This window comes from Berghia stephanieae, chromosome 12, assembly GCF_034508935.2.
Source record: "Berghia stephanieae isolate SIO BIC M18660-M18661 chromosome 12, UCSD_Bste_1.3, whole genome shotgun sequence".
NCBI lineage: Eukaryota > Metazoa > Mollusca > Gastropoda > Nudibranchia > Aeolidiidae > Berghia > Berghia stephanieae.
This window is the reverse complement of record NC_088371.1, coordinates 42,043,332-42,070,050: the sequence shown is the minus strand read 5'-3', so window position 1 is coordinate 42,070,050 and position 26,719 is coordinate 42,043,332. Positions and strand designations below refer to the sequence as shown.

At 35.1% G+C, this 26,719-nt stretch overlaps 1 protein-coding gene across 6 annotated transcripts; it reads right to left on the bottom strand.

Moving 5' to 3' along the window:
• Positions 1–519: 519 nt before the first annotated feature.
• On the bottom strand, positions 520–20,313 carry LOC144957815 (uncharacterized). 6 transcript variants are annotated; one of them, XR_013642214.1, is made up of 6 exons: positions 19,814–19,902; positions 14,444–16,676; positions 11,658–11,838; positions 9,152–9,246; positions 7,494–7,737; positions 520–5,462 (listed from the first exon to the last, which is right to left on the bottom strand). XR_013642214.1 is itself a non-coding variant. In XM_078889261.1 (6 exons), the coding sequence occupies exons 2-6, from the start codon at positions 16,596–16,598 to the stop codon at positions 5,333–5,335; spliced, it is 2,694 nt and encodes an 897-aa protein (XP_078745387.1). In that variant the 5' UTR covers positions 16,599–16,676; positions 20,011–20,310; the 3' UTR covers positions 520–5,332. The 6 variants fall into 6 exon arrangements, 3 of the variants coding, with proteins under 3 accessions (XP_078745387.1, XP_078745388.1, XP_078745386.1); XM_078889261.1 differs by lacking the exon at positions 19,814–19,902 and adding an exon at positions 20,011–20,310 and having other exon boundaries at positions 7,605–7,737; XM_078889262.1 differs by having other exon boundaries at positions 7,532–7,737.
• Positions 20,314–26,719: the final 6,406 nt, after the last annotated feature.

Here is a 26,719-nt window from a genome sequence, read left to right as displayed (position 1 = left end):
TACCTCCCTGCCCACTATGGGAGATCAGGAACCCCATCCAGAGGGACAGAAGACACAGTAAGTACCTCCCTGCCCATTATGGGAGGTCAGGAACCCCACCCAGAGGGACAGAAGACACAGTAAGTACCTCCCTGCCCACTATGGGATATCAGGAACCCCACCCAGGGGGACAGAAGACACAGAAAGTACCTCCCTGCCCACTATGGGAGATCAGGAACCCCACCCAGAGGGACAGAAGACACAGTAAGTACCTCCCTGCCCACTATGGGAGATCAGGAACCCCACCCAGAGGGACAGAAGACATAGTAAGTACCTCCCTGCCCACTATGGGAGGTCAGGAACCCCACCCAGGGGGATAGAAGACACAGTAAGTACCTCCCTGCCCACTATGGGAGGTCAGGAACCCCACCCAGGCAGATTCCTGATAATGAGATTGGAAAATCAGTTTGGATGAAAAGATAAAGGAATGTCATTCAACAAAATGGGTTATATGAATAAATAAATAAATAAATAAATAAATAAATTTATTATTGAATTATTTATTCATTATTTTTGTTGTGTGTGTTTTTATCTTAAAAAAATAAATAACCCTATACCTGTTTATTGTCGTATTTAAAAGACGGAGATAAATCTAAACTGGCAAAGTGACAACAAACATTGGGTGTCTCCGTTCCTGAGGTTAAAAAAAGAAAAGAACTTAAAATGGGTTATATTATATGAACTTTGCTTCGGATATTTGAAATGTTTGCATGCTCTACTGCTAGAACTTCGCTCGTGCCTTTTATTTTTTTTTAACTCACTCAATCCTAGAAAATTTTTTTGCTACTTTTCAAAATTTGAAAAATGTATTAAAAATGAGCATGTACATAGATAGTTTTATTCAACTATCATTAACATGCAAAAACTAAAAAAAAATATTAAAAAATCATTACCTTTGATACTACGGCTATAATTTGTTTCATAAAAATGTAATAAATAGACATGGGGTAAAAGTAACCCCGGTAAACAACGGATATAGTCGGTGTTAGGGTTGAGTGAGTTAAACAAATGTGATGGGTTTTAAAAAAAAAGGCTGCTTGAAAATAGATTCATGTACAGTCATGTACAATTTGAGGAATATTGATTGGTTGAACGATTCAAGAGATACAACCGTTTGAAAATAATCTCATTGTTGGTGGCCGACCACTCGATATATAACATTTAATACATATTATGCACTATACAAAATATATATTTGTAAAACCAATTTCCGTATGGATGAATAAAGATATTTATTTATTTATTATGTTTATCAAAAGTAATCAAATTATGAGGCATACATTTTATGATCTCATCTTAATTAATGTAACCCTTTTTCATCATGCAGATCAGCTTATTAAATTACCCTTTTTAATGATATACTACAATATATTGTAATATAATATAATATACCAATGTAATATAATATAATATAATATAATATACCAATGTAATATAATATAATATAATATTACACAATATAATATAATATAATATAATATAATATAATATAATATAATATAATATAATATAATGTAACAATGTAATATAATATAATATGTAGGGTGCTCAAGCTAATGCAATCGGATGTAGAAAAAATTGGAATCCATGTAATTCCATATTTAAGTAGCGGCAGATTTTCTGGAATATTGCTTTTTTCTTATTTAAACCCAGACCAAAGCGTTATAAAAAGATAACTTTTGGATTTAGATCTACGCGACCAGCCCCTTCCATAGCTCAACTACGAGAAGTTGAAGATGGGAAGACAGACACCATCCGAAATATAAAATTTAGGCAAATTGATAACAAATTCCAAAATAAACTAAAACAGGACTTACAATTGATAAATCAAGGCCCTAATGTTTATGTCGCCCCTAACAAAACCACAAATTTCTACAAACTGCCCTCTTAGGAGGACACACAGACTTGACAAAAATATCCAATCAGAGTACAAGAAACAAACACAATCTATGACACCTGACAATAAAGCAGAAGACAAATATAGTAATGTGCAAAAGTAAGTTCACATTTATATTTTCTTTCATTTCTTTTGACTCTACCCAAGCATTAAGTTGGGTTATCATCATCATCAAGTGCCAGGCCTGTTGCAGACATCAGCGATTATGTCCCTCCAACTCCAACCATATCTGTCCTCAGATCTTCTCAATAGCTCGATTCCTGTTCCTCCTCCACCAATCCATCCGTTCAGATTGTCAATGTTATCTATCCTCTGTCTCCCTCTTCTTCTCTTCCCAGCAACTTTACCCTAAGTACAATCTTTTCAATTCCATTTTTTCTGTAAATATGTCCGAGGAATTTTAACTGTCTTTTTCTGATGGTGTTTACCAAAGTTGGTCGTGCTCCAATTTCTTTTAATACCTTCTCGTTTTTTGTTTTATCTTTCCATGAGATTCTAAGAATTCGTCTATAAAACCAAATTTCGGCTGCAGTTATTCTACGTTCACATTCTTTGTTAATCTTCCAACATTCGCTGCCATAAAGAAGCACAGACCACACGTATGATTTCGTTACCCGGAGTTTTGTTGCCATCTCAAGGTTGTGGTTGTTCACGACTTGCTTTAATTGATTATATGTGTTCTTTGCTAAAGCAATTCTTGTTTTAACTTCATGGGTGGATCTACCATCAGATGTAATAATGTATCCCAAATATGTAAAACTTTCAATTCACCTGATCTCTCGGGTTATACATCATCTTAAAGATTAATTGATTACCTATTCAATGAATGTAATAATATTCCTATCTTTACATTAAATTAAAATAAACAATACTTAGAACTTGAAACACCAAAATTTTGACTACAAAAATGTGCATGGGTAAGAATTTTAGGGAGAGCAATACGATGGGCAACACGACGGGCAACTGGATCCACTTAAATTATAGGAGTTTTACACTAATTTTGAAATTCAATAACCAGATTGAATTCAACGTGACTTCACATGATCTGATAAACAAAACATCAACAATATCAGTCTTTTTTCTTTACATTTAAATATAGATAGTATGCACTTGGCTAAGAAGTTCACAACATTGCCATCCGGAAGTATAACGGACCAACACACAAATCCCTGTGTAATCATGATCGTTTGTAGTCTGGTTAATACAGTTCAGTGAGAATTACTCATAAACGTGGATGGCAAAAAAACAATAACAAAGACCTGAGTGACGTCAACTTCGAACTATCTATAGGTATACTGTCACTAACAAAAATCATCCCGAGACCAACTTTTGAGAACCAAGACCGTTTGATTGTGGATGCTCAGGCTGGGCTGTCTGTTGTAGAATATTCACGCAGGTTTAGTATATCACAAAAGGCTATTTATACATTAATCTGGAGGTAAAAGAAAAACTGCGAACGCTTTTAGCAAGAAAATACTATTGTTTGGTTGTTTGGTGCTGGATCAGAGAAGGACAAAAGACATCTGGGTGAGAATGAATCTGAGAGACGCATTAGGGATGATGAAATCGCACCAGTTTTTATGCATGACAATGCACCAATCGAACATGGATCAAATTACGCAGAGCTTTTAAGAGAACGATCATTTTAGGTTTACCTGGATTACTTTTACCCCATACCTATTTACTTAATTTTTCTGAGACAAATTATTGACACAGTTTCAAAGCTAATGTTTTTAGTTTTTGCATGTTAATGATAGTTGAATAAATCTATTTATGTACCTACATGCTAATTTTTAATACATTTCTTCCAATTTTGAAAAGTAGCAAAAATCTCTAGGATTGAGTGAGTTAACCAAGGATTAACAACTGGTTATAGATTGGTCGACTGAATGATTGAACAATGATGATTATATTAAATGCCAACTCACCACATATGTAACAAATTGAAAACTATTTGACTCTGTCTATGTTGTGTGAGGATGTGTTAGAGCACATGCGCAGATGAGAGAGAGAGTGAGAGATAAAAAGAAAGAGAGAGAGAGAGAGAGAGAGAGAGAAAGAGAGAGAGAGAGAGAGAGAGAGAGAGAGAGAGAGAGAGGGGGGGATGAGAGAGGGAAAGAGCAGGAATAATAGGAATATTTGTATGATATATTTCGTCCATGCATATCCTGTTGTTATCATGCAATTCTATAGCAAGTGGGACTCAATGACAAATTGCCATGTTCCTAGACAATAAAGATTTATCATCATTATCATTATTATTATTTTTTTAAATTTTCTTTTCATTATCATTGCTATCATAAAAATAATTATTATCATTATTAGTATCATCATCATCATCATTATTATTAACTATACTAATGAATTTTAAAAACGCATCAGCGATTTGAATCAAGACAGGGGGCCCAAATATTTATGAATTGTTTCATTTTTTTTTTGTTCTTGTTATTTGTCTATTTGTGCACATTTCCACATATTCTGGTGCTTTTTGAGGAATTTTCGGCACTTTGATGGCCATTTTTGTAATGTTGGGTCAATTTCAGAATTAAGATTTTTTGTCATTATTTCCCTTGAATGTGTAGGGATATCTAGCCGTAAACAATCGTACGGCTAGTGACCTTGGCAATGGTCATTCCTACTTCCGCTCTGCCTCGTCCCGAGCTGACCCGGCTCATATAAAGCCGAGTGGACCTCTCGATACATACACTTACCTACTGTACACTTACTCCTACACTTCAAGCTATACACTTCGATACAACAGACGACGCACTTTCCACACTCTTAGACGACACTTACTTCTGGACACTTCACTCTCTACATTCACTTACCCCTATACAACAGACGTAAAACCTTCTGACACTCCTTCCTTCCATACCATCATACGCCTAGATTCAGGGTAAGCTATATTTTTATACTTTAACTTTATCTAGATATTTAATATCTAGTTTTAACTCAGTAATTCCGTGATTCACCGGCCATCTGGACCCATCCTAGCCATGGAGTCCTACAGCCAGAATACCGAGTTCTGGCAATCACGGTAGTTACTACAAATGTTTTGCATGATCATCATGTCTAATTTGTAAATAAAATTATTTTGTGGTAGTTCAAATAGCGAGTGTGAGGTTTCCATTTGCATTCATGACCGCTTGGCAACGAGATTCCATGCTGTTATTGAGATTTTGGAAAAATTCCTGTGGGATGTTGATTACAGTCAGACCAGTTCACCACAGAGTTCAACAAATAGTTTGGGCAATTTACTGTTCAATACTCTTAATGAATGTCTTAGTGAATGTCTTTACATTAAACTCTTTTCTCCTGAGATAACAAATATAGAACATGAAAAACGAGGATGAAGGAATGAGAAAATGCCTTTTTTTATTTTTGTTTGATTTATTTTTAAGGGTTAAACTGCGCTTGCCACACTTTTAGGTCATTCCAGTGCCAGTAAAAAGGAAGAAAATGTTTTTGTTTGTTTGTTTGTTGCTTTAGGTCTCTTCCAACACAATTGAGGTTATATGAGACACCGCTGAAACAAAAAAACAAGCAATCTAACAAAAATAGTACAAATGTAAATCAAAATCATAACCTAAAGATATCATAAGCTAAATTATAAATAACCAAGAACAAACAGGCAGAAGATTTACAGAAAAAAAAATATCCCTGTCAAAAATACAATCACAAACCAAAGAAGCAGGATAGGCTAGTAAAGAGAAGAAGAAACGACATCACTATCGGATCGTACACCCATGCGAACATCATAGGTATATGATTGAAGGGTGATGCTCCCATCCAACCACCCGCCACTATCGGATCGTACACCCATGCGAACATCATAGGTATATGATTGAAGGGTGATGCTCCCATCCAACCACCCGCCACTATCGGATCGTACACCCATGCGAACATCATAGGTATATGATTGAAGGGTGATGCTCCCATCCAACCACCCGCCACTATCGGATCGTACACCCATGCGAACATCATAGGTATATGATTGAAGGGTGATGCTCCCATCCAACCACCTGCCACTATCGGATCGTACACCCATGCGAACATCATAGGTATATGATTGAAGGGTGATGCTCCCATCCAACCACCCGCAAGGAAGAAAATGGCATAGCCAAAACATTCTAGACGTACAATTGAGCGCACCCAAGAAAAAGTAAGACAGATGGGGAATTGGTTCAAATAGGCAACAGATGCAGATTCCAACAGCACTCTATCAGTGTACTTAGTTTGAGATTTGAGATCACCCAAAAGTCTCAGCCAGACATAAGCACAGAATCCCAATAAGAGGAAAACACTCAAATGTTTAAAAAAACAAAATATATTTGAAACAAAACAGTACATAACAGAGAGAATATTTACAAGGAAAAAATATCATCTCCCAAAACTCTAACTATACATTCGACTGTTTCCCTCTCAGTCAGTGTATCCGGCCAAGGTCAGGACAAAGTCAAGTAATCTCATTCCAAGACAAAGACAGAAAGCAAGTTGGAAAAAAGATATAGGGGGATAGAAGACACAGTAAGTGCCTCCCTGCCCACTATAGGAGGTCAGGAAACCCACCCAGTTTTTATTTTTAGATATCTAAAACAAAATAAATAAATAAATAAATAAATAAAGAAAGAAATAAATGAAAGTCAAAAACTGGCGTGAGACAAAAAAACGGAAAGAAATTGTACACCAGTGCCAGTTAAAGTTAAAGCAGCATTTTAAAAAAGAATTTAAAAATTAACAAAAGTTAGCTTTCCTTGACCGAGAATCGAACCTCAAAAGCATACTCTCATGTCAACATCCATCCAAAACCTTGAATATCCTTAAAGCTATTCTCGACCAATATTATTCTGTAAGATGGAAATGAAGAGAGTGAGGTGACAGCTGATGTGATACACATAAAATAAATCTTAAAGAGTCCTGACCCATTGTCTCTGGTCGGGAGTTGGCGTTTATCACTTCTTGTGGCTGAGATTTCACAGCAAGAAGAAAGAGACGAGATCAAGACCACAAGAGATTTCACCGCAAGAAGAAAGAGACGAGACCAAGACCACAAGAGATTTCACCGCAAGAAGAAAGAGACGAGGCCACAAGTGATTTCACCGCAAGAAGAAAGAGACGAGACCAAGACCACAAGAGATTTCACCGCAAGAAGAAAGAGACGAGACCAAGACCACAAGAGATTTCACCGCAAGAAGAAAGAGACGAGACCAAGACCACAAGAGATTTCACCGCAAGAAGACAGAGACGAGACCAAGACCACAAGAGATTTCACCGCAAGAAGAAAGGGACGAGACCAAGACCACAACTGGCATGATGAACATTGAAATCAATGAGGTCAAACCATGGAGGGAAAAATAAAGTGAGTAGATATGATGCATATATTTAAGGGAACAACACAAAACAAACAACGTTTCGGCCCTTGGCCTTCGTCAGGAGACAAAAAAACACAAACACACACATCTTTGTGTTTGTGTTTTTTTGTCTCCTGACGAAGGCCAAGGGCCGAAACGTTGTTTGTTTTGTGTTGTTCCCTTATATATGAGTCATATCTACTCACTTTATTTTTCTCTCCATTTTACTGGCTCATTTAGGCACCTCTAGCTTAGGTCAAACCATGTTGTCCGTCCATTACAAAATATCCAGAATTGAGTCGTTTCGAAGCGCTGACCTTAGTTTTGTCTCCAGGAAATTGTTCCGAACTGCTTGGTTGTATCGGATAGAGCTGAGGCCAGACAAAACTTGGGGAAGATTTGGAATGTCTTTGTCAATGTAGATGGGAATGATGCTTCTCTTTTTGGCAGCTGTGAAAGATGGTGTGAAGATGATATTAAACAGATGATAAAAGTGACAATGATGACGATGACGATGATTATGATGATGAAGATGATGATGACAATAATAATAATAATAATAATAATAATAATGATGATGATGATGATGATGATGATGATAATGATAATAAAATAATAATAATAATAATAATAATAATAAAATAAAAAGAGAAGAAGAAGAAAAGAAGAAGAAGAAGAAGAGAGAAGAAGAAGAAGAAGAAGAAGAAGAAGAAGAAGAAGAAGAGAGAAGAAGAAGAAAGAAAGAAGGAAAGGAAAGGAAAGAGAAGGAGAAGAGAAGAAGAAGAAAGAAGAAGAAGAAGAAGAAGAAGAAGAAGAAGAAGAAGAAGAAGAAGAAGAAGAAGAAGAAGAAGAAGAAGAAGAAGAAGAAGAAGAAGAGAAGAAGAAGAAGAAGAAGAAGAAGAAGAAGAAGAAGAAGAAGAAGAAGAAGAAGAAGAAAGAAGAAGAAGAAGAAAAGAAGAAGAGAGAAGAAGAAGAAAGAAGAAGAAGAAGAAGAAGAAGAAGAAGAGAGAAAGAAGAAGAAGAAGAAGAAGAAGAAGAAGAAGAAGAAGAAGAAGAAAGAAAAAGGAAAAAAATTCAAATCGTCTGATGATGATGATGATAATGATAAAAAATAATAATAATAATAATAATAATAATAATAATAATAATAATAATAATAATAATAATAATAATAATAATAATAATAATAATAATAATAATAATAATAAAAATAATAATAATAATAATAATAATAATAATAATAATAATATAATGATAATAATAATAATAATAATAATAATAATAATAATAATAATAATAATAATAATAATAATAATAATAATAATAATAATAATAATATTAATAATATTAATAATAATAATAATAATAATAATAATAATAATAATAATAATAATAATAATAATAATAATAATAATAATAATAACAATAATGATATAATAATAATAATAATAATAATAATAATAATAATAATAATAATAATAATGATGATGATGATGATGATGATGATGATGATGATGATGATGATGATGATGATGATGATGATGATGATGATGATGATGATGATGATGATGATGATGATAATAATAATAATAATAATAATAATAATGATAATAATAATAATAATAATAATAATAATAATAATAATAATAATAATAAAAATAATAATAATAATAATAATAATAATAATAATAATAATAATGATAATAATAATAATGATAATAATAATAATAATGACAATAATGATAATAATAATAATAATAATAATAATAATAATAATAATAATAATAATAATAATAATAATAATAATAATAATAATAATAATAATAATAATAATAATAATAACAATAATGATAGATATAGTTACCTGGATCGAGTTGTATGGCATAATGGGTCAAAAAAAGACATTCATCAGAGTTTGGATAGTCGTTAGATACAATCACTATCACTTTCCCATTGCATCTGGGGGTGGAAAATGTGTTAACCAGATATCAGAGATGAGTTCATCAAGTACCAAGTCTGTGCCATACATCGGTGATCATGATACGCCATTCATCTCTCTGATCAGATAACCTCAGAAAACTAATATTACTCTTCTCTTTCTTTGTCACCCAGCTGTTCAAACTATTCAAATATGTTTTTCTTCGTCTACCTTTACTCTTTTTACCTTCTATCTTTCCTGTGAGAGCAAGATGTTCAATACATTTATGTCGATTAAGGTGTCCGAAAAATTGCATTTATAATTTTGTTATTGTACGAATTAATAGCCTTTTAGTTTCAGAGATGAGTAAGTAAAAAAAAAAGAAAGGAATTGTGAGCCCTTCGAATGGAATAAGCCTGTAGATTGCCATCGGATAAATAATGTGGATGTGGTGCGGTAGCTACGAGTAGTTTTTCTCCCGTTCTTTTTTTTTTTTTTTAAAGTAGTCATATTCAGCTTCTGGAAGCTGTGGACTGTAAAGAGTAATGAACACAAATCAATAAATCAACAATAGCTTCGAAAATGAACAAAATACCAAATATGGAACGTTTCAGACTCAAAACCCTTCTTCAGCCAATAACCAAAAAATAAAAACCAAAAAAAAAAAAAAATCTTGCACGTGATTCAGTGCAAGTAGGAAAAAAAAAAAAGATGGTTGAGGTCAATTTCAGCGCTCAGTACTGACCAATAGCCAGTCTGCAACAGCGGGGCTATTGGTCAGTACTGACCCATAGGGGCCAGTGACTGTGGGTCAGTGTTGACCAATAGCCACTTCGAAATAAACCTGTGTGCTTAAAGCGCACACCTCTTGTTGGTCCCAAACTTTCTGTTCTTCGTTTAAGTGAAAAAGGATAAAGTCAACCTTCCACGAAAGCCAACCGATCTGACAAGTCCTGTGGTGTTTCCTTTAACAGGATTCCACTGTATTCCTGTTGACAGGTGTGCAACTCCCAGTTCCCTGTCCTGTTAAGCTTATTAATTATCATTACTTTACCTTGCTTATTCACTACATCAAATGGCTGAATGAGTCACACTTGGAGGTGTGAGGACCATACGACACTACTACTACTACCTTGCTTATTTCCTAAAACTGATTCAGAATTCTGGAATTGCCATATGAAGAATGAATTACGTAATGTACGAACAAACATGAATGTAAAAGAGATTTTTAAGAATGAACAATATTACTACCACTTGTAAAGCGCTTTGAGCACGTTTAGTGGGTATTGCGCTATATAAAAGCTCAATTATTTTTTTTGCTAAACACAGAATATTTCAGAAACCCTTTTTGATTCAATTATAAAAATGTTACAGTGAATGACATAATCAGTGAAAAGGTTTGAACTGAGATATTGCCAAGTTTAGTTAGAATGTCAATGTGAGTTCTTGTCATAAATGATTAAATCAACCCCTTTGGTACATCTTCGGGAAATATCAAAGCTTAATTTCACTTAATAAATAAAATATATATATTTCTTACAGCTAGTCAAGTTGAAAAAGTATGAAATATAAGAAAAGTTGCTGGATACCTTTCCCATACATCTGACTATAACTTCATAAAAAATCATCCCAATTTACTTCAAATAAAGATTAAAATGCTTTGGGGAGCATATTCTTTTAGAAAATGAAAAAAAATAAATTATTTTTAAAATGCATATATCCAAAATTTTCACAATCCGACTGATTGTCATGAACTGACACAAGTAGTAGTATTAATGATTGTTAAAGATTGTATTGTGATCTCAAATGTTTGCCATTAGAAAAATGGGTGGTTGAGTTGAGAGTTATAAGAATACAGAAAATTATCATGATATTCATTATGGGAAGGAGGTTAAGAAGAGGATACAGGCAGGCTGGAATAATTGGAGGAAGGTAACTGGAGTTATGTGTGACAAACGAATTCCCGCAAAGCTGAAGGGGAAAATATATACAACTGTTGTAAGACCAGCAATGTTATATGGACTAGAGACAGCAGCTACAACAAAGAAACAAGAAAAAGAAGTTGAGGTGCTGGAAATGAGGATGTTGAGATGGTCACTTGGCTGGACAAGAAAAGATAAAGTGAGAAATGAACGAATTCGAAGGTTGGCTGAAGTGAAGAATGTATCGGTAAAGATGAGAGAAGATAGATTGAAATGGTTCGGACATGTAAAGAGACGAGAGAAGGAGTACGTGGGATGGAAAGTATTGGACATACAATTAGCGGGAAAAAGGAAAAAGGGACGCCCAAAGACTAGATGGTTGTATAAGGTAAAGAGTGATATGAAAGAACTGGGCCTGGAGGAAGATGATGCTCAAAACCTCGATGCATGGAGATGTGGCGTTCATTATGGCAACCCTGCAAAATGCGGGATAAGCTGGAAGAAGAAGATCATTATATAAATCATATCACCTTTCTTTTATGACCCTTGCCAGGTTTTCATGGTATGGCCCTGTAAGGCAGAGATCTCTCTCAGGGAAGCACACACGTAACCCCCATCCAGCCAGCTTGTTCAGGAATGGCATAGCAAAGGTCTGGATATCCTCAGGAGCAACACACAGTAGGGCAGAAAACTTGACTGGTCCAAGGACATCTGAGGGGAAATGATCGAAATGATTGCTGATTGAACTGCTGCTGCTGATGATGATGATGATTATGATGATAAAAATGATTATGCTGACGATGATGATGAAGACGATAACGATGATGATGATGATGATTATGATGATAATGATAAAAATTATTATGATGACGATGATGATGAAGACGATGACGATGATGATGATGATTATGATGATAACGATAAAAATGATTATGAAGACGATGACGATGATGATGAAGACGACGACGATGATGATGATAATGCTGATGGTATTAATGGTGAAGACAATTGCTTGGTTATTATATCTTTGTGAGCTAAAATATAGACTCAAAGTGCATATATATATGCATTACTTTTCAGGTAAAGATTATTTTTATCAGTAAAATTTCAACCTAATATGTTTAGTATTATGTCCAACCTGTGAAAACAAATATTTATCCTTAAAGCAAGGATGCTAAATGTACAAAGTTGACTGTAAAAAAAAACTCATTTTAAAGGTCGAGGAAAACATAAAATGTTCTTACTATGCTTTCCTGAATTTCACAAAATATTCTCTCAAGGCAATAATTACAGATGGTTACAGCGATAGTTTTATGTGCCTGCCAGATTTAGCTCAGTGTAAAACATATCACGATGGGGTGGGATGTATCAGTTCTCCTTTTGAGAGAGAGAGTCATTTTTTGTTATCCTTTGGATAGAACTTTAATCTATTGAATACAATGAAACCTCTGCATAATGACAACTCCTGAATAGCCACCATGACCTCTGGCCCCGATATTTTTGCTATATCTTATTAGTAAAAAAACCCACCCCAAATAGTGGCATACATTTTAGTGATACCCCTGTTTATCGACATTATTAAAACAATAATCAGCAACTGATACAGATGCTTGATACCCGATCATCATCATCTCGTTCTCTTGGCCATTAAAAAAAACGCTTTTTTCCCCCCTTCTCAATGAGATCCCTATTTTACCAACCAATCAAATCACGTTCATATGGAACCGCATCAAAAGAACTTTATCAGTGGATGGAGATGTTAAGGGTCCATTAACCTTCCCTGTTTGCTACCCATCTGAGGTCAGTGGAGGTTAACTGATATCAGGTAAAGCCGTGTCCAATGGGGGCCATTATGGATATATAAGGTCTTATAATCGTATGTTGGAATAGCCTGGAAAACAATAACTGCCTCTTTCACTTTATTGTTTTCATTTGACAATACACATCTCCAATACTGAGGTAAGAGATACCATCATACAAATGAAAGCCAGAAAAGCTGCTGGAATTGATGGCGTATTCCCAGAGTGATAAAACAACTCGGCATCAAGTCCTAGCATATGTCATGACAAACGTCATCCACACCTCTAATTACTCAAAAAATCTAGAAAAAAGCTCAAATACTAGCTATTTTGAAACCAAACAAACCACCGAACGTCAGTCCAAAGTTGATATTATGGTGGTTAATACTTGATAACTTTTTAAGTTTTGTTCTTTTTCTTTTTTTTTTTAATATCACAAAATGTGGATCTACTTATTCTAAGTGCTTGTAAATTTTGGTGCACTTAAATAAAAATTTCGCTATTAAAAACTTGTATTATCGCATAAATTTTAATAAAAATCAAACCTAGATGCGTGCATTTGTGTTCTTGTGCAGTATTATCATATTGGCACTTCATTTTCTTGATGTATTCTTAGTTTTGTAAAATGGTGGCTGAGCACTGCTTACGATCAAAACAATGACAATACACATTGAAGAGTGAAAGCATAAATGATACACCCTTTGTAAACAGGAGAAATACATTGTTGGGACATGTCTTCTCTCAGGCTCTGGTCCACGCATCGCAATTTTATGTATTGACGGGTCTCACCATACACCCTTTTCCCGCCATCTTGAAAATTCCAGAATAAAGACATTGTTTTCTTGTACAGGGCAATGTCGTTGTCCAGGAGTTGCACTGAGGTAATTTACAAGAGCAGACTGACATTTAGCTATCGATTCCTTTCCCTAACGATTTAACTCCTGTACTGAGGACAAACAAACATGTCTAAAAAAATTGGCCAGAAAACTCGTCCTTCAAATATCAATCATTTAAATGACCCTCATCTTGGCAAAAACTCTCAATCTACCGTGCAGCAGTTAACTGATTAATACATTTATTTTAACAATTTTTTAAATATAGATATATATATATATTCAAAAATGAGTTTGTATGTGATTTTAATGTTCTATAATTAAGCTATTAAGAAATTAAGGAGCAGGTACTGGTGTAATATAAAGATCTGAATTCAAGAAAAAAAAAAACCATCCCAAAAATTAGAAAAAGCAAGAAAGCAAAATACATGATTTTTTGGGATGTTTTTTTTTTTTTGTATTGTTATTTCTTGCTTTGCCTGGCACCTTTCATACACACTTGTTCAGATCTTTATTTATAATTAAGCTTGCGCAGGCTCCAGAACATGCAAACAAAAGTGGGATTTTTTTGGTTTGTTTTTGTTGTTATTTTTATCCAAAATAAAAAAGAAAACACAGTGCAGCCCAATTCAGTGACACTTTGTAATTTTTAAATCATGAAAGAAGTTTTTAAAAAATTCTCACCGTAAATAGATAGGTCACAACTGTCTTCTTTGGTCATTTTCTTTTCAGTCTCTTCGTTCTGACCTTTGCCTTCTGCTTTATTGGTGGAAACGGATTCTAAGCCACGAGGTCCAGGGGCCACTGGGTCGGTTCCGTCTACATTTTGCCTTCTACCAAAAACAGTTTTAGTCTTATTTCCAATATTTTTATCAATAGTGGCCTTTTCTGGTGTCAGTTCTTTTTTTCCAATTTCTGCATCTTCAAATCCCAAATCGCATTGACTGTTATTACTTCTCATCCTTGATCTTACTTGGCCTTTCATCTCGGAAATCATGTTGCTTAAAGCAGCAAATATTTTTTCATTTTTGCTTGTATTTAAGTGGTCTGGACAAGAAAATTCTTGCATATCTGCTTCAGATTGGGTGCTCGAGCCATAACCACTACTCATACGTCTCACGCTTGGGGGTCGAAAGGGATGTTTACTTTTCAGATTAGTCAAATCTGAGAAAACTAAATCATCATCATCATCATCATCATCATTGTCATCAATTACTGGGCAGTTTTCAGCAGGTTTATATTTTGTTCCAAAATGATCCTCAATGAAATCAACAGTCTTAACTTCAGTATTACAACACCCACATTCTGTCTCACAATCATATTTTTTTTGTGTACCAAGCTCTTCTTCTCTTTCTACTTCGATATCAATAGGATTTGTTCTTTTTTTACTTACATTTCCTTCATTGTTTTCCCACTTTGTTTTATGACCAGCAAATTCAACTGGTTCTCTGTCGATTTTATTGTGATCATTGGCATCGATTTTTAAGTCAATGATATCTGCCTCACACTGTAAATTCCCTTTGTTTCCCATCTCAACGGTGGTTAAATTATTATGATGACTTGAGTTAGGATAGATGCAATTTTGTCTTTTCTGATCTCCATCAATATTATGATTCGCAGAGGATTCAATACAAGGCAAAGGAACATTCTCATGTTTGCGCTCTGTTCCAGAACTTTTGATGACAAAGTCTGTTTGCCATAAATTTTCGTCTGTACTTATTTTATGAAGATTCTCATTTGAAATACAATCATTATCACCATGTCCACTCGGTAATATATCAAAGCTCGTCAACTGAGGCTGAAATTTGCCAGTATCAGTTCCTTGTTCCATTTGAATACTTTGGAAGTTTGATAACGTTGAGTGATCTTCATCGCAGGCAATTGATGACATTGAACCACCTCCAAATTGAAAATTTGATGGATGAGAATAGTTTTTTGGCTGGTAACCTGACATCAAAGATTTTTCCTCTGGAAAATGATTTAAGTAGGGTGAAGGAAAAAATCCTGTGGAGGAAAGTGAACTGTCAATTATTCCTGAGCAATTGGAGGGCATTCCACTACTGCTAAATGAGCTAGGATTTGCTGATGTGGTGGCAACTGCAACTGAAGACCCTTTCTTGGTAGCATCCGAGACAATTTTTGATTCAATTCTACCTCTGTCAGCAAAACAATTGTTATCATCGTTACAAGACTCTGCGTTTCTTTTCGAATTGGGACCTTGATCAGAAAAGACATTATTAGGTGTTAAATCAGGAACACTTTTGGCAATAGGCTTGCTTTGATGAGAAGGTAAGCTTGAAAGATTGTCCAATTTTGAACTTGGAGGTGCGGGTGTGGCAGAACTTTTAGAGAACAAATTTGAATAGAAGTTGTTGTACAATTCTAGATCTATGTCAGATTGTGGAGAAAAAGGCATTTGTTTTTCGAGTTGAGTTTTTAAAACAATGCCCTGATTGTCTGTCATGTCATGGTCTCGAAATTCACTGGACTGTGAGTCATCAGCTTTATTTGATAAGTTGAACCCCTCAGAGGAAGGGAAATTCCTGGTTGAAACAGACATTTCACCTGTCCCTATCATTTCACTTCTTGTGTTCAAAGAATTCACCATTTCTGTATTTAACTCACTCAAAGCATGATAATCTCTTGCCTCCTCTTCTGAAATATCTGGATCTACAAAAGCTTTGTGAGAATTATTGGCTCTATTGATGGATTTCAAAGAATCAATATCATGAAGGGATATACACTCATCCATGACAATGTCAAAGTTATTGTCATCTCTCATGAATTTGTAATTTGCTCCATTAATTATTCTTCTTGGATTATGCGCTCCTTTTGACATTTTCTCCTCCAGAACTTTCTTAATTGTTGTTCACATTTGTCTCCCCTTGGGATGAATTCTCATCTTGGTTAGTCTGGTCTATTGAAAAATAAATAGCAAAAAGGAATATTTAGGAGCATGAATATTTAAAATGTGACCCACTATCTCTAGACGATATTATGTCTGGAGAGATAGGACTCAAAATGACATGTTGAGAGATGAAAGAGGGAATACGTGAGAAGGAAAGTATTGGATATACAAATAACAGGAAAGATGAAAAAGGGATGCCCAAAGACTAGATGGTGGGATAAGGTAAAGGACGATATGAAAGAACTAGGCCTGGAGGAAGATGACGCTCTGAACCGAGATGCATGGAGATGTGGCATTCATTATGGCAACCCTGCAAAATGCAGGATAAGCTGAAAGACAAGAAATTAGCCACAATTTTCATATTTGTTGCTATAAATTCAATTTCCAACACCTAGTTCATCCCGACATAATACCACTTTGACAAGATGGGTCACAAATATGATATAATACCAAATCAACACCAACAATTTGTTTACATGACAAGTAATTTTGACTATTTCTTGTCTACCAATATAAGTATACTCTTAAATTCAGGTTACATTCTACAATATAAAATAATGAGAGAATAAATATTTAGACACATAAAGACCAACAATGCCTATGGAAAGCCTGAGATCCCCAATAATAGCTGGCAATGCCGAGTGAAAATAATTCTTCTTTTATATTTAATTCAATTCAAAGTCAAGGGTTTATTTCAGGCGATTGCCAATATAAAACGTACAATTAATATAAAACGTACAATTACATAATATTTCCAATCAATACAGTAAAATCAATAATATCCACAATACCTGCTCAAAGCGCTTTACAAGGGATCTCTAACTAACAGCAACACGTAACATGTAGAACGGGACATGACGCCTGTTTGGCGATATTGCAATTTTTTTCTGACTGAGACAATGCTGTTAACGGCAAAGTACTCATTTTACACCTGAATACGGCCAGAGAATGTGAATAAAGAGCCTTTTTCCAAGGACTCAACTATGCACAGAGTGTGCGAGGCTCGAACCCAGAACCTTCCGGTCCGAAAAGCGAATGTCATACCACTAGACCACATGGCCGCACGAAGACCTTGAATATGCCAAAAAGCTATATATTCCTTCTGTCATACACTTCTGTCAAACAAGCACAAAGATATACCAAAAAAAAAAAAGAAGGAAGTACTTGCATCACATCATATTGAGTGACACCAAACATAACACAAGAATCCATTTAATAGATCCATACACCCAACATAGCACTAGATATGGCTCCAGTATTTTGGTAAAAATAGAGTCACTTAATTAAAAGGAAAACATCTGTATGTCTTGGGTATTTTTTCTGCTAATGTGCAACTGACATGATTAAAAAAAAAATTTTTTAATTGGCATTCAAAAGTTTTAAAATTTATTCTAAATAGACATGATTAAATGTCTCCACACGTCAAGTGGACCTGTGGCATAGTGGTTAACCTGTTTGATACTAACTAGAAGGTCCTGGGTTCAAATATCAATTTTTTAAATTACTTCTATTTATTCTATTTTAAAATAATCTTTTGGGGGACCTTTCACATGTTCCTCGAAGTAGCTTTAATCACATCAGTGATGGTAATGACAATTTGTCAAAAAAGGAGGAAAATGTATCGGCCAATGCGTCAAACTTCAACAAAATCATAACATAAAATTTGTATCTTAGTTTCACATATATTATATTACTACTAATTTTAGTATACATCTACTCTTAATAGTAGAAATATAACTGATTTTATGTAAATGAATTGTCCTTTCCTTAAAACGATTTTAAAGACATACGTTCTTTTCAAGAGATTTAGAATTAAATTTTGGTAAAAATGCCTCAAAGTATTTTTTAGCTTTTACTTGTTTTATCTTTAATACTGTAGCCCAGTGATTACGGATCTTACAAATAAGACTCAAATATCTTTAATAAATCAAAATTGTTAAACATTGAAACAGAAGATTATCACCTCTGTTATATTGTTATTTTTAACCGTGGATCTTTTGTCAAACGTTTATTTATTCAATTTGTCAATTTTGAGTAGCAAGCTGTAGAACAAACCAATTGATTGGTAAGTTTGAAATTTCCTAACAGAACCATTGCTTTGGTTCTCCACCACCATTGTCATTCAAGTATCGAAAGGTAGGTAGAGAGCAGTCCTATCTTCTTTTTTTTTTTTTTTTTTTTTTTCTATTATGGTTAGCTCAAGGTCCTAGGCAAAGGTTAAAAAAAAATTAGGGTTAGTTATAGGTCGTTGTAAAAATCCTAGGGGTTTTTGGTTTTCCTGTAAGGGTTAATTAAAGAGCTGGGTTTTATGTTTTAATTTTAGGGTGAGTAAAAGGAATACTTGGGTTGTTTCCCTTAGCTCGAGGAGGCTGCGTTTATCAGGCTTTATTATTATTATTATTATTATTATTATTATTATTATTATTATTGTTATTATTATTATTAATTATTATTATTGTTATTATTATTATTTATCATCAAGTATTTTTATCTTTATAGATAGTATGAAGTTGTTACTCAGGTGTTTGTTATTGCTTTTTGCCATCCGCGTTCATGAGTAGTACTGAGTAATTCTCACTAAACTGTATTAACCAGACTATAAACGTTCAGGTTACACAGGGATTTGTGTGTTGGTCCGTTACACTTTCGGATGACAATGTTGTGAGCTTTTTAGCCAAGCAAATACTATCAATAAGTGGTCACAACAGGAAACTTACGAAATTTAAAATCGGTGCAATCAGGGAGAAAATTTCTGAGCGATAAACAGCACGACCAAGCAAGTAACAGTAACAACACAAGATATCGCTCTATTATAGAGGGACACTTAAACTTAAAGCCGGCAATTATTATCACCAGAGTAAATTTAGGAATTTCGATGCTGTCAGTTCAGAAAAAAAAAATGAGAAAAATTTCGGCGTGATATCTTGCACAATCCAATCCCACATATAACCGAACAGGAAGATTTTCATCTGTGATCTGGACCAGATTTTGGTGGTACATACGACCTAGCTGTCCGACACCTGCCAATATTATAAAGGAAAATGGATAACAGCTCCTTTAAACTTGTCAATCTATTATCTATTTTCTTTAATTTACTTAAACTAAAACGGAATTTAGATGTGTTTGCTTTGCCCCTAAGACCTTACCTGTAAAAACCTGACTGAATGTATCTAGAATCTAGATATACTACTAACTTCCGATTTTCATCCGGAAAGGAGAGTAGTGAGTAGGTAAGTATAAGCATTGCGTTGGCATAATATATGCCAACAATACATTTTAAAGAAGTGCAATTAATTATAGATCATTAACATTATTTTTACTCGGGTATAGATATTAGTATTACTTTGTCATGGTTAAATATAATCCTCCCAGTTATTTGCTGCTCCTGTTTTGATCAAATTAGAGGAAGATACTGCGATTATTAGAGATGGTTATATCATGGAATATTTGATTTTTTTTTTAAAGTTACATTTTTCTGCTATTTCAATTAGCCTATTAATATCAGCCTCATTGACGAAACATATTCAAGAGACGGTAGGCTGTATGAGTAAATCATCCAAATGGTAGACAAACGACACTTCATTTCAAACATCTGATTTATTAATGCACTAAAGAGTAAAATATAAGCAGAACAAATTTATGACTAAGGGTATAATTTTAAACAAGCTAAATTGACAACCACTCCAGGTAAATAATAAATGTTTTCCTGGTAAGCAATTGTCAAGTACAATATTTATTAACTTTTCGATACTTACTTCCCATTGTAAATTTCGGGATAATTCTGGTGAATACTCTCTACCTTCATTGAAAAATTAATAATTAATATCTTAAACTATCATGCAGTGTGAAACTATTAGAATGATCTCAAAATATATTTTTTTAATTCATTGAATTAGATTTGAGTCATTTAATTAGTAGCCGATTACTTATTACTTCATAAATATGTGAGTAATACCAGGATTTCCATCACGGTTGCGATTGCTATAAATAGTCAATGACTCGTCAAACTTGATCATTGATGCTCCACCATAGAGTTCTATCCGACATTTAATTTTGTCTCGCTCTATCAGTCACAAGCCAAGTTAACATTGTAAACTATGACTTCCCGTTCTAATTGTTAAAGTAGACTTCTGCGTGCACCACCCATAGATTTATAAATGGTTATAACTATGGCCCCACCAAGGCGACGTGCCCGAGCGCTGGAACATGTTTGCCGGTTTGGCTTTTTTTGGATTTTTTTGTTTGTTTTTTTTTTTTATTTTAGTATGCCAAGTAGTAGAAACAGCGATTATAATAATTTTTTAAAGTCTGCACACAAATTAATGGATGATTGCCGAGAGTAACGTTATGAAAAGGAATTTATAATTTTGGATAGCCACGTCGTCCGCATTCCATACAATCAACTGGGGAAAACTGTCGACTATTCTAACGACATTTCTTGTCTTGTCCCAGATGATCTAAAACTAGAACGCGTTCTACTGACTACCACTATCTGCACATGGGTAATCTCAAACTAAATTTATACAATGGCAGGCATGATGGGACCATCCTATAATCCCTGGTATGGCCGAGTCCTGTTATAGCCGAATTTCAAGGAAAACAACCCAAAAATTTTGGGCCTAAATCACCATTTTTAAAAATCCATTGTAATCTCTCTCTCTCTCTCTCTCTCTCTCTCTCTCTCTCTCTCTCTCTCTCTCTCTCTCTCTCTCTCTCCTCTCTCTCTCTCTCTCTCTCTCTCTCTCTCTATATATATATATATATATATATATATATATATATATATATATATATATATATATATATATATCTCATGTAGTTCCATATCTGAAGCAGACGTCGGAGGTCATCTTCCGCCAAGCTGATCTATCTCTTGCCAATTCTATTAAAGCAGCGCCACCTTTCTCAGCTTCATCTGTCCAAGTTCTTATCCCTTTCAAATACGTTATTCTTTGTCTTCCTCTTATTCTTTTTCCATTCATCTTTCCAGTCAAGGCGAGTATTTCCAAACCAGGGTGGCGGATAATGTGTCCTAAAAATTCCATTTGGCGTTTGATGATTTTTGTTATCAGTGATCTTTTTCTGTTTGCCATTTCTAAAATTTCTTCATTTCTTTTCCTTTCCATCCATGACACCCTCATCATTCTTCTGTAAAACCACATTTCCACTGCCTCCAGTCTTTTAACCATGGTCTTGTTTATGGTCCAGCTCTCACAACCATATAGCAGCACAGACAGTACATAGCAATCCAGGACTTTGATTTTTGTTTTCATGCTAATATTCCTGTTTTTCATCATTGTATGCAGCTGGTTGAATGCATTCTTCGCCATACCTATTCTTTTCTTTATTTCACAATCTGATTTTCCATTGGATGTTACATTGAAGCCTAAATATTTGAAACATTCAACTTGTTGTATTGTTTGTCCTCTGCTTGTTATTACACAGGCTGGTGGGTTATTATTTTTAGATACCGTCATACATTCTGTTTTAGATATATTCAGTTCCAGTCCCATATTTTCACTACTCCTGACTACAACATCCAGTAATTCTTGTAGTTCATGTTCAGATTCTGCCAGTAGAACCGTATCATCTGCATACCTCAGATTTGTTACATTCTTTCCTCCAATACACACCCCCTTCTTATGTTCGATATCTCTTAATATCATTTCACTATAGAGGTTGAATAACTCTGGAGACAAAACACACCCCTGCCTAACTCCTCTTCTAATAGGTGTAAAACTGCTTAGCTCGTTGTCAACACGCATTGCTGCTTCTTGTTCCCAGTACAAATTCCGTAATATTCTTAAATCTTTACCATCAATGTCCAAGGATGATAGAATTTTGAATAGTTTTTCGTGTTGTACTTTATCAAAGGCTTTTGAATAGTCGATGAAACACATATACAGATCTTTATTTACTTCAATACATCTTTCCATCAGCATTGATAATGTGAATATTCCATTTCTGGTACCCTTGTCCTCAACAAAACCAAATTGCATCTCCCCAATTTTCAATTTTTCAGGTCGTATTTTATTTCTTATTCTTAGTAAAATTATCTTCAAAAGAATTTTTGTGAGGTGGCTCATTAGGCTAATAGTTCTGTGTTGTTCACAATCAACTGCTCCTGGCTTTTTTGGTAGTGCTATAAAAATGGATCGTTTCATATCAGTTGGCATTTTTCCTGTGTCATACACTTGATTTAGAAGGTTTGTGATGAATTCAATCCCCCATTCACCCAGGCCAGTCAAGGCTTCAATTGTTATGGCATCAGGTCCTGCAGCTTTTCCATTTTTCATGCTTTTCATGACGTTCCTAACTTCATCTTTCATTATAGAAGGCCCTTCCAGTTCTTTTATCATAGGCATTTCTCCTCGATTATCAAAAAAAAGTTCTTCAATATATTCTGACCATCTGTTTAGAATGCAGACTTTGTCCATGATGGTGTTTCCACGCTTGTCTTTGATGCATCCACTTTTAGCACCTGATTAGTTTTGTTTGTCACTTCTTTGATTTTCTGATGGAAGAATTTGCCATTTTTTTTCTTTGCAGGACATTATATAGTGACATTGTTCATTTATCCAGTCTTCTTTAGCTTCGTTGCATTTTCTTTTTATCTGCCTGTTCAGAGTCTTGTATTTTTCTTCCTGATTTTTGGCCTTTCTTCTCTCATTCATTAGTTCTAATATCTCTGGAGTAATCGATTTCTTCTTCTGCAACTTAAGTGTGGTTGGAACATTTTCTTCTAGTGATGCAGCAACACTGTCTTTAAACTGCTCATATTTCTCTTCTATATCTGTTAGTTCTCCAAGCACTTCAAACTTGTTTCTTACTGATAGTTCAAATTTTTCTTGTATCTTCTGTTCTTCCCGGAGAATGTCTAGTTGGTATTTAGGTTTAGCCTTTGCTCTTTTGCAGATTTTCAATTTAACTCGTATGGGGCATAGCACAGGTATATGATCGCTGTTACAGTCAGCCCCCGGCATAGATTTGGCATACAAAACCGAGTTTCGGAAACGTTTGCTGATGAGTATGTAATCTATTTGGTTTCTCACTCCATCTCCAGGACTTTTCCATGTCCACTTCCTTCTATTGTGGTTTGTTGACCAAGTATTTGTGATTGTCAGATCATGTTGACGGCACCATTGAATAAGACGATCACCTCTGTCATTTTTGTCTCCCAGACCATGTGGGCCCACAATATCTTCTATTCTTTCTCGGCCCACCTTGGCATTAAAATCGCCCATGATGAGTTTTATGTCTGAAGACTTAAACTGATGCATTGCTTTATCTATTTGTTGATAGAAATTTTCCACTTCTTCATCATCGTGACTGGTGGTTGGGGCGTATATTTGTAAAATATCAAAATCAAAAGGTTTTGCTTGTAGTTTGATTGCCATTACTCTGTCTGATATGGGCCAGAATCCTTTGACTGCTCGCGCCGTTTTATTATCTAGTATAATTCCAACTCCCCTTTGGTGTTCTCCTCCTCCTGAGTATATAATTTTACAGTCATCATAATTAAGTTCTCCTGCTCCTTTCCATCTAACTTCTGATAATCCTAAAACATTGATATTCAATCTCTTCATTTCCATAACTACATTTGCTAATTTTCCTTTCTGGTACAGACTTCTTACATTCCATGTTGCTGTTCGTAATGTTTGGTGGTGCACAGTAGCTGGATGACGGTCGAGAGTCACCTGTTCACCTGCATGACTATCTCTACCGGACGAGGCTGTAATCGAGTTGCTCGAAAAACATCCATTGACGTCGTTGACTAGATTCGCTTGGACGGACATCATGACGATCTTGGGATGATACGTCAGTGGTTTCCCGTTGCCTTCTGACGGATTTTTATCTGGTTTACTCCATAGCCTTTTGACCTCCCGGTCATAACCCACAAGGCAGTGGGAGCATTTGGCAGGTTTTAAGGCGCCTCCCATTCACCTTGATAGTCCCTTCATAGAGTACATGAGGCATTTTGTATGTGTAGCTGTGCTGCCAGACTACCCAACCTCACTCTCCACGACTATCGCCAGTTGGTCCGCGGCTTTACAGCTAACCTATAGATCAGGATCTGTAGGCCGTTCCACGATCCGCCACCTGTGGACGCGCTGGGTTGGGGATGGTCGCCCCAGCTGTACCCAGATATATATATATATATATATATATATATATATTATATATATATATATATATATATATATATATATATATATATATATCACACACACACACACACACACACACACACACACACACACACACACACACACACTTTCAAGCTGATTAATTAAAGGCCCACATCAAAAAGGAAGGTTCGCCCTGTGACAAACTGGGCAGCCTCCCTTTTATTCAGAATAGTCAGTGGAGCAGGCACATGTTGATAACAAGAAATGAAGTGAGTAGGAAAGTGCCAGAAGACAATAATAAAGAATAAAAATTTCGCGGCGGCGATGGGGGTTCGGACCCGCGACCTCACTGGTACGACAACTCCGCCTGGCCGTCGAGAGACTCTAGCATATTATGAGCTATCCACGATCCCCCCCCCCCCCCCCCCCCCCCCAAAAAAAAAAAAAAAAAAAAAAAAAAAAAAAAAGATCGTCCCTAACCCGAGTCCCCCCCCCCCCCCCCAAAAAAAAAAAAAAAGATCGTCTCTAACCCGAGTCTTTGATGAGAGCCTTCTCTTCCTGCTTCTTCTCCCTTTTATTAGCCATTAGACAGATCAAAACTGAAATTTGAAAGAATTAGTGTATGAAAGATAAGTCAACTTATCTGCGTTACGGGAAATTTCTTTAATGCGGACGTCGAATGTTAATTAGTAGGGCTAATCTATTTTGACTTCTACCAATCTCACACTTTCCTCGCAGGATACCGATGAAGAGTTAATAATACTAAAGATCAAGTTGTTTGTTGTTGTTGTTTTGTTTTGTGGTTTTTTTTTTTTGTTTTTTTTTTGGTGGGGGGGGGGGGGGGGGGGTTAGAAAGTTTGCTTACCAATTGCTGAAGCTTGAATTTTTTCAGAATTATCCCGGATGCACTATATATTCAATTCAATTCAATTCAAAGGTTTATTTTAGGCAGTTGCCAGTATGAACCATTTATTTACATATAATTTCAAATCAATACAGCTCCCATAGTGGGCAGGGGGTACATGCTGTGTCTTCTATCCCCTTATATCTGTTTACCAATATGCTTTCTGTCTTTGTCTTGGAATGAGATTACTTGGTTTTGTCCTGGCCCTGGCCGGAGTCCTAGCTGGGAGGGAAACAGTCAAATGCATAGTTGTTGTTTTGGGAGATATTTTTTTCCTTGTAAATCATCTCTCTGTTATGTATTATTATATTTATTTTGAATTAATAATGTAAGCATTTGAGCGTATTTCTCTTTGTTGGATTTTGTGCTTGTGTCCGGATGAGACTTATAGGTGGTCTCAAAATAAGTACGTTGATAGTGTGCTCTTGGAATCTACATCTGATCCCTATTTGTTCCCTGTTCCCCTATGTCTTACTTTTTCTTGTGTGCTTTATTTGTAATTCTAGAACTAGAACTTTTTACTATCCCATTTTCTTCCTTTTTACTGGCGCTGATATAACCTGAATGTGTTGCAAGCGCCGTAAAACCCTTAAAACATAAAACAAATCAATACAGATAAAAGGAAAGCAAGATAATCAAATAGATAAATAAATAGATACATATGAATATAATCAATACATCAATATCAATTATAAAAATATTGAAAAGTAACGGGCTAAAATCGATCCGTATGGTAATCCTTATTCTATATAATCGCCACTGACCGAGTTCTAAATGTTTGTTTGCATTCATATCAATTGAAACTATTTGAAGTTTGGGTGAAAAGAATCCAGGTCTTTCCTAGACAAAAGCTCAACGAGCTATAACACAATCCATCATTTCTTACCAAACTATCACTCCACCCTGTTCCTATTGCCTACTCTTCACCAGAGAGACAGTAGGCTTTTAACGAAATCGGGCCGAACAAGACGCCGAACGCCGAACCCGAACGGATATAGCCTTCCCTCGTGACCATGAAC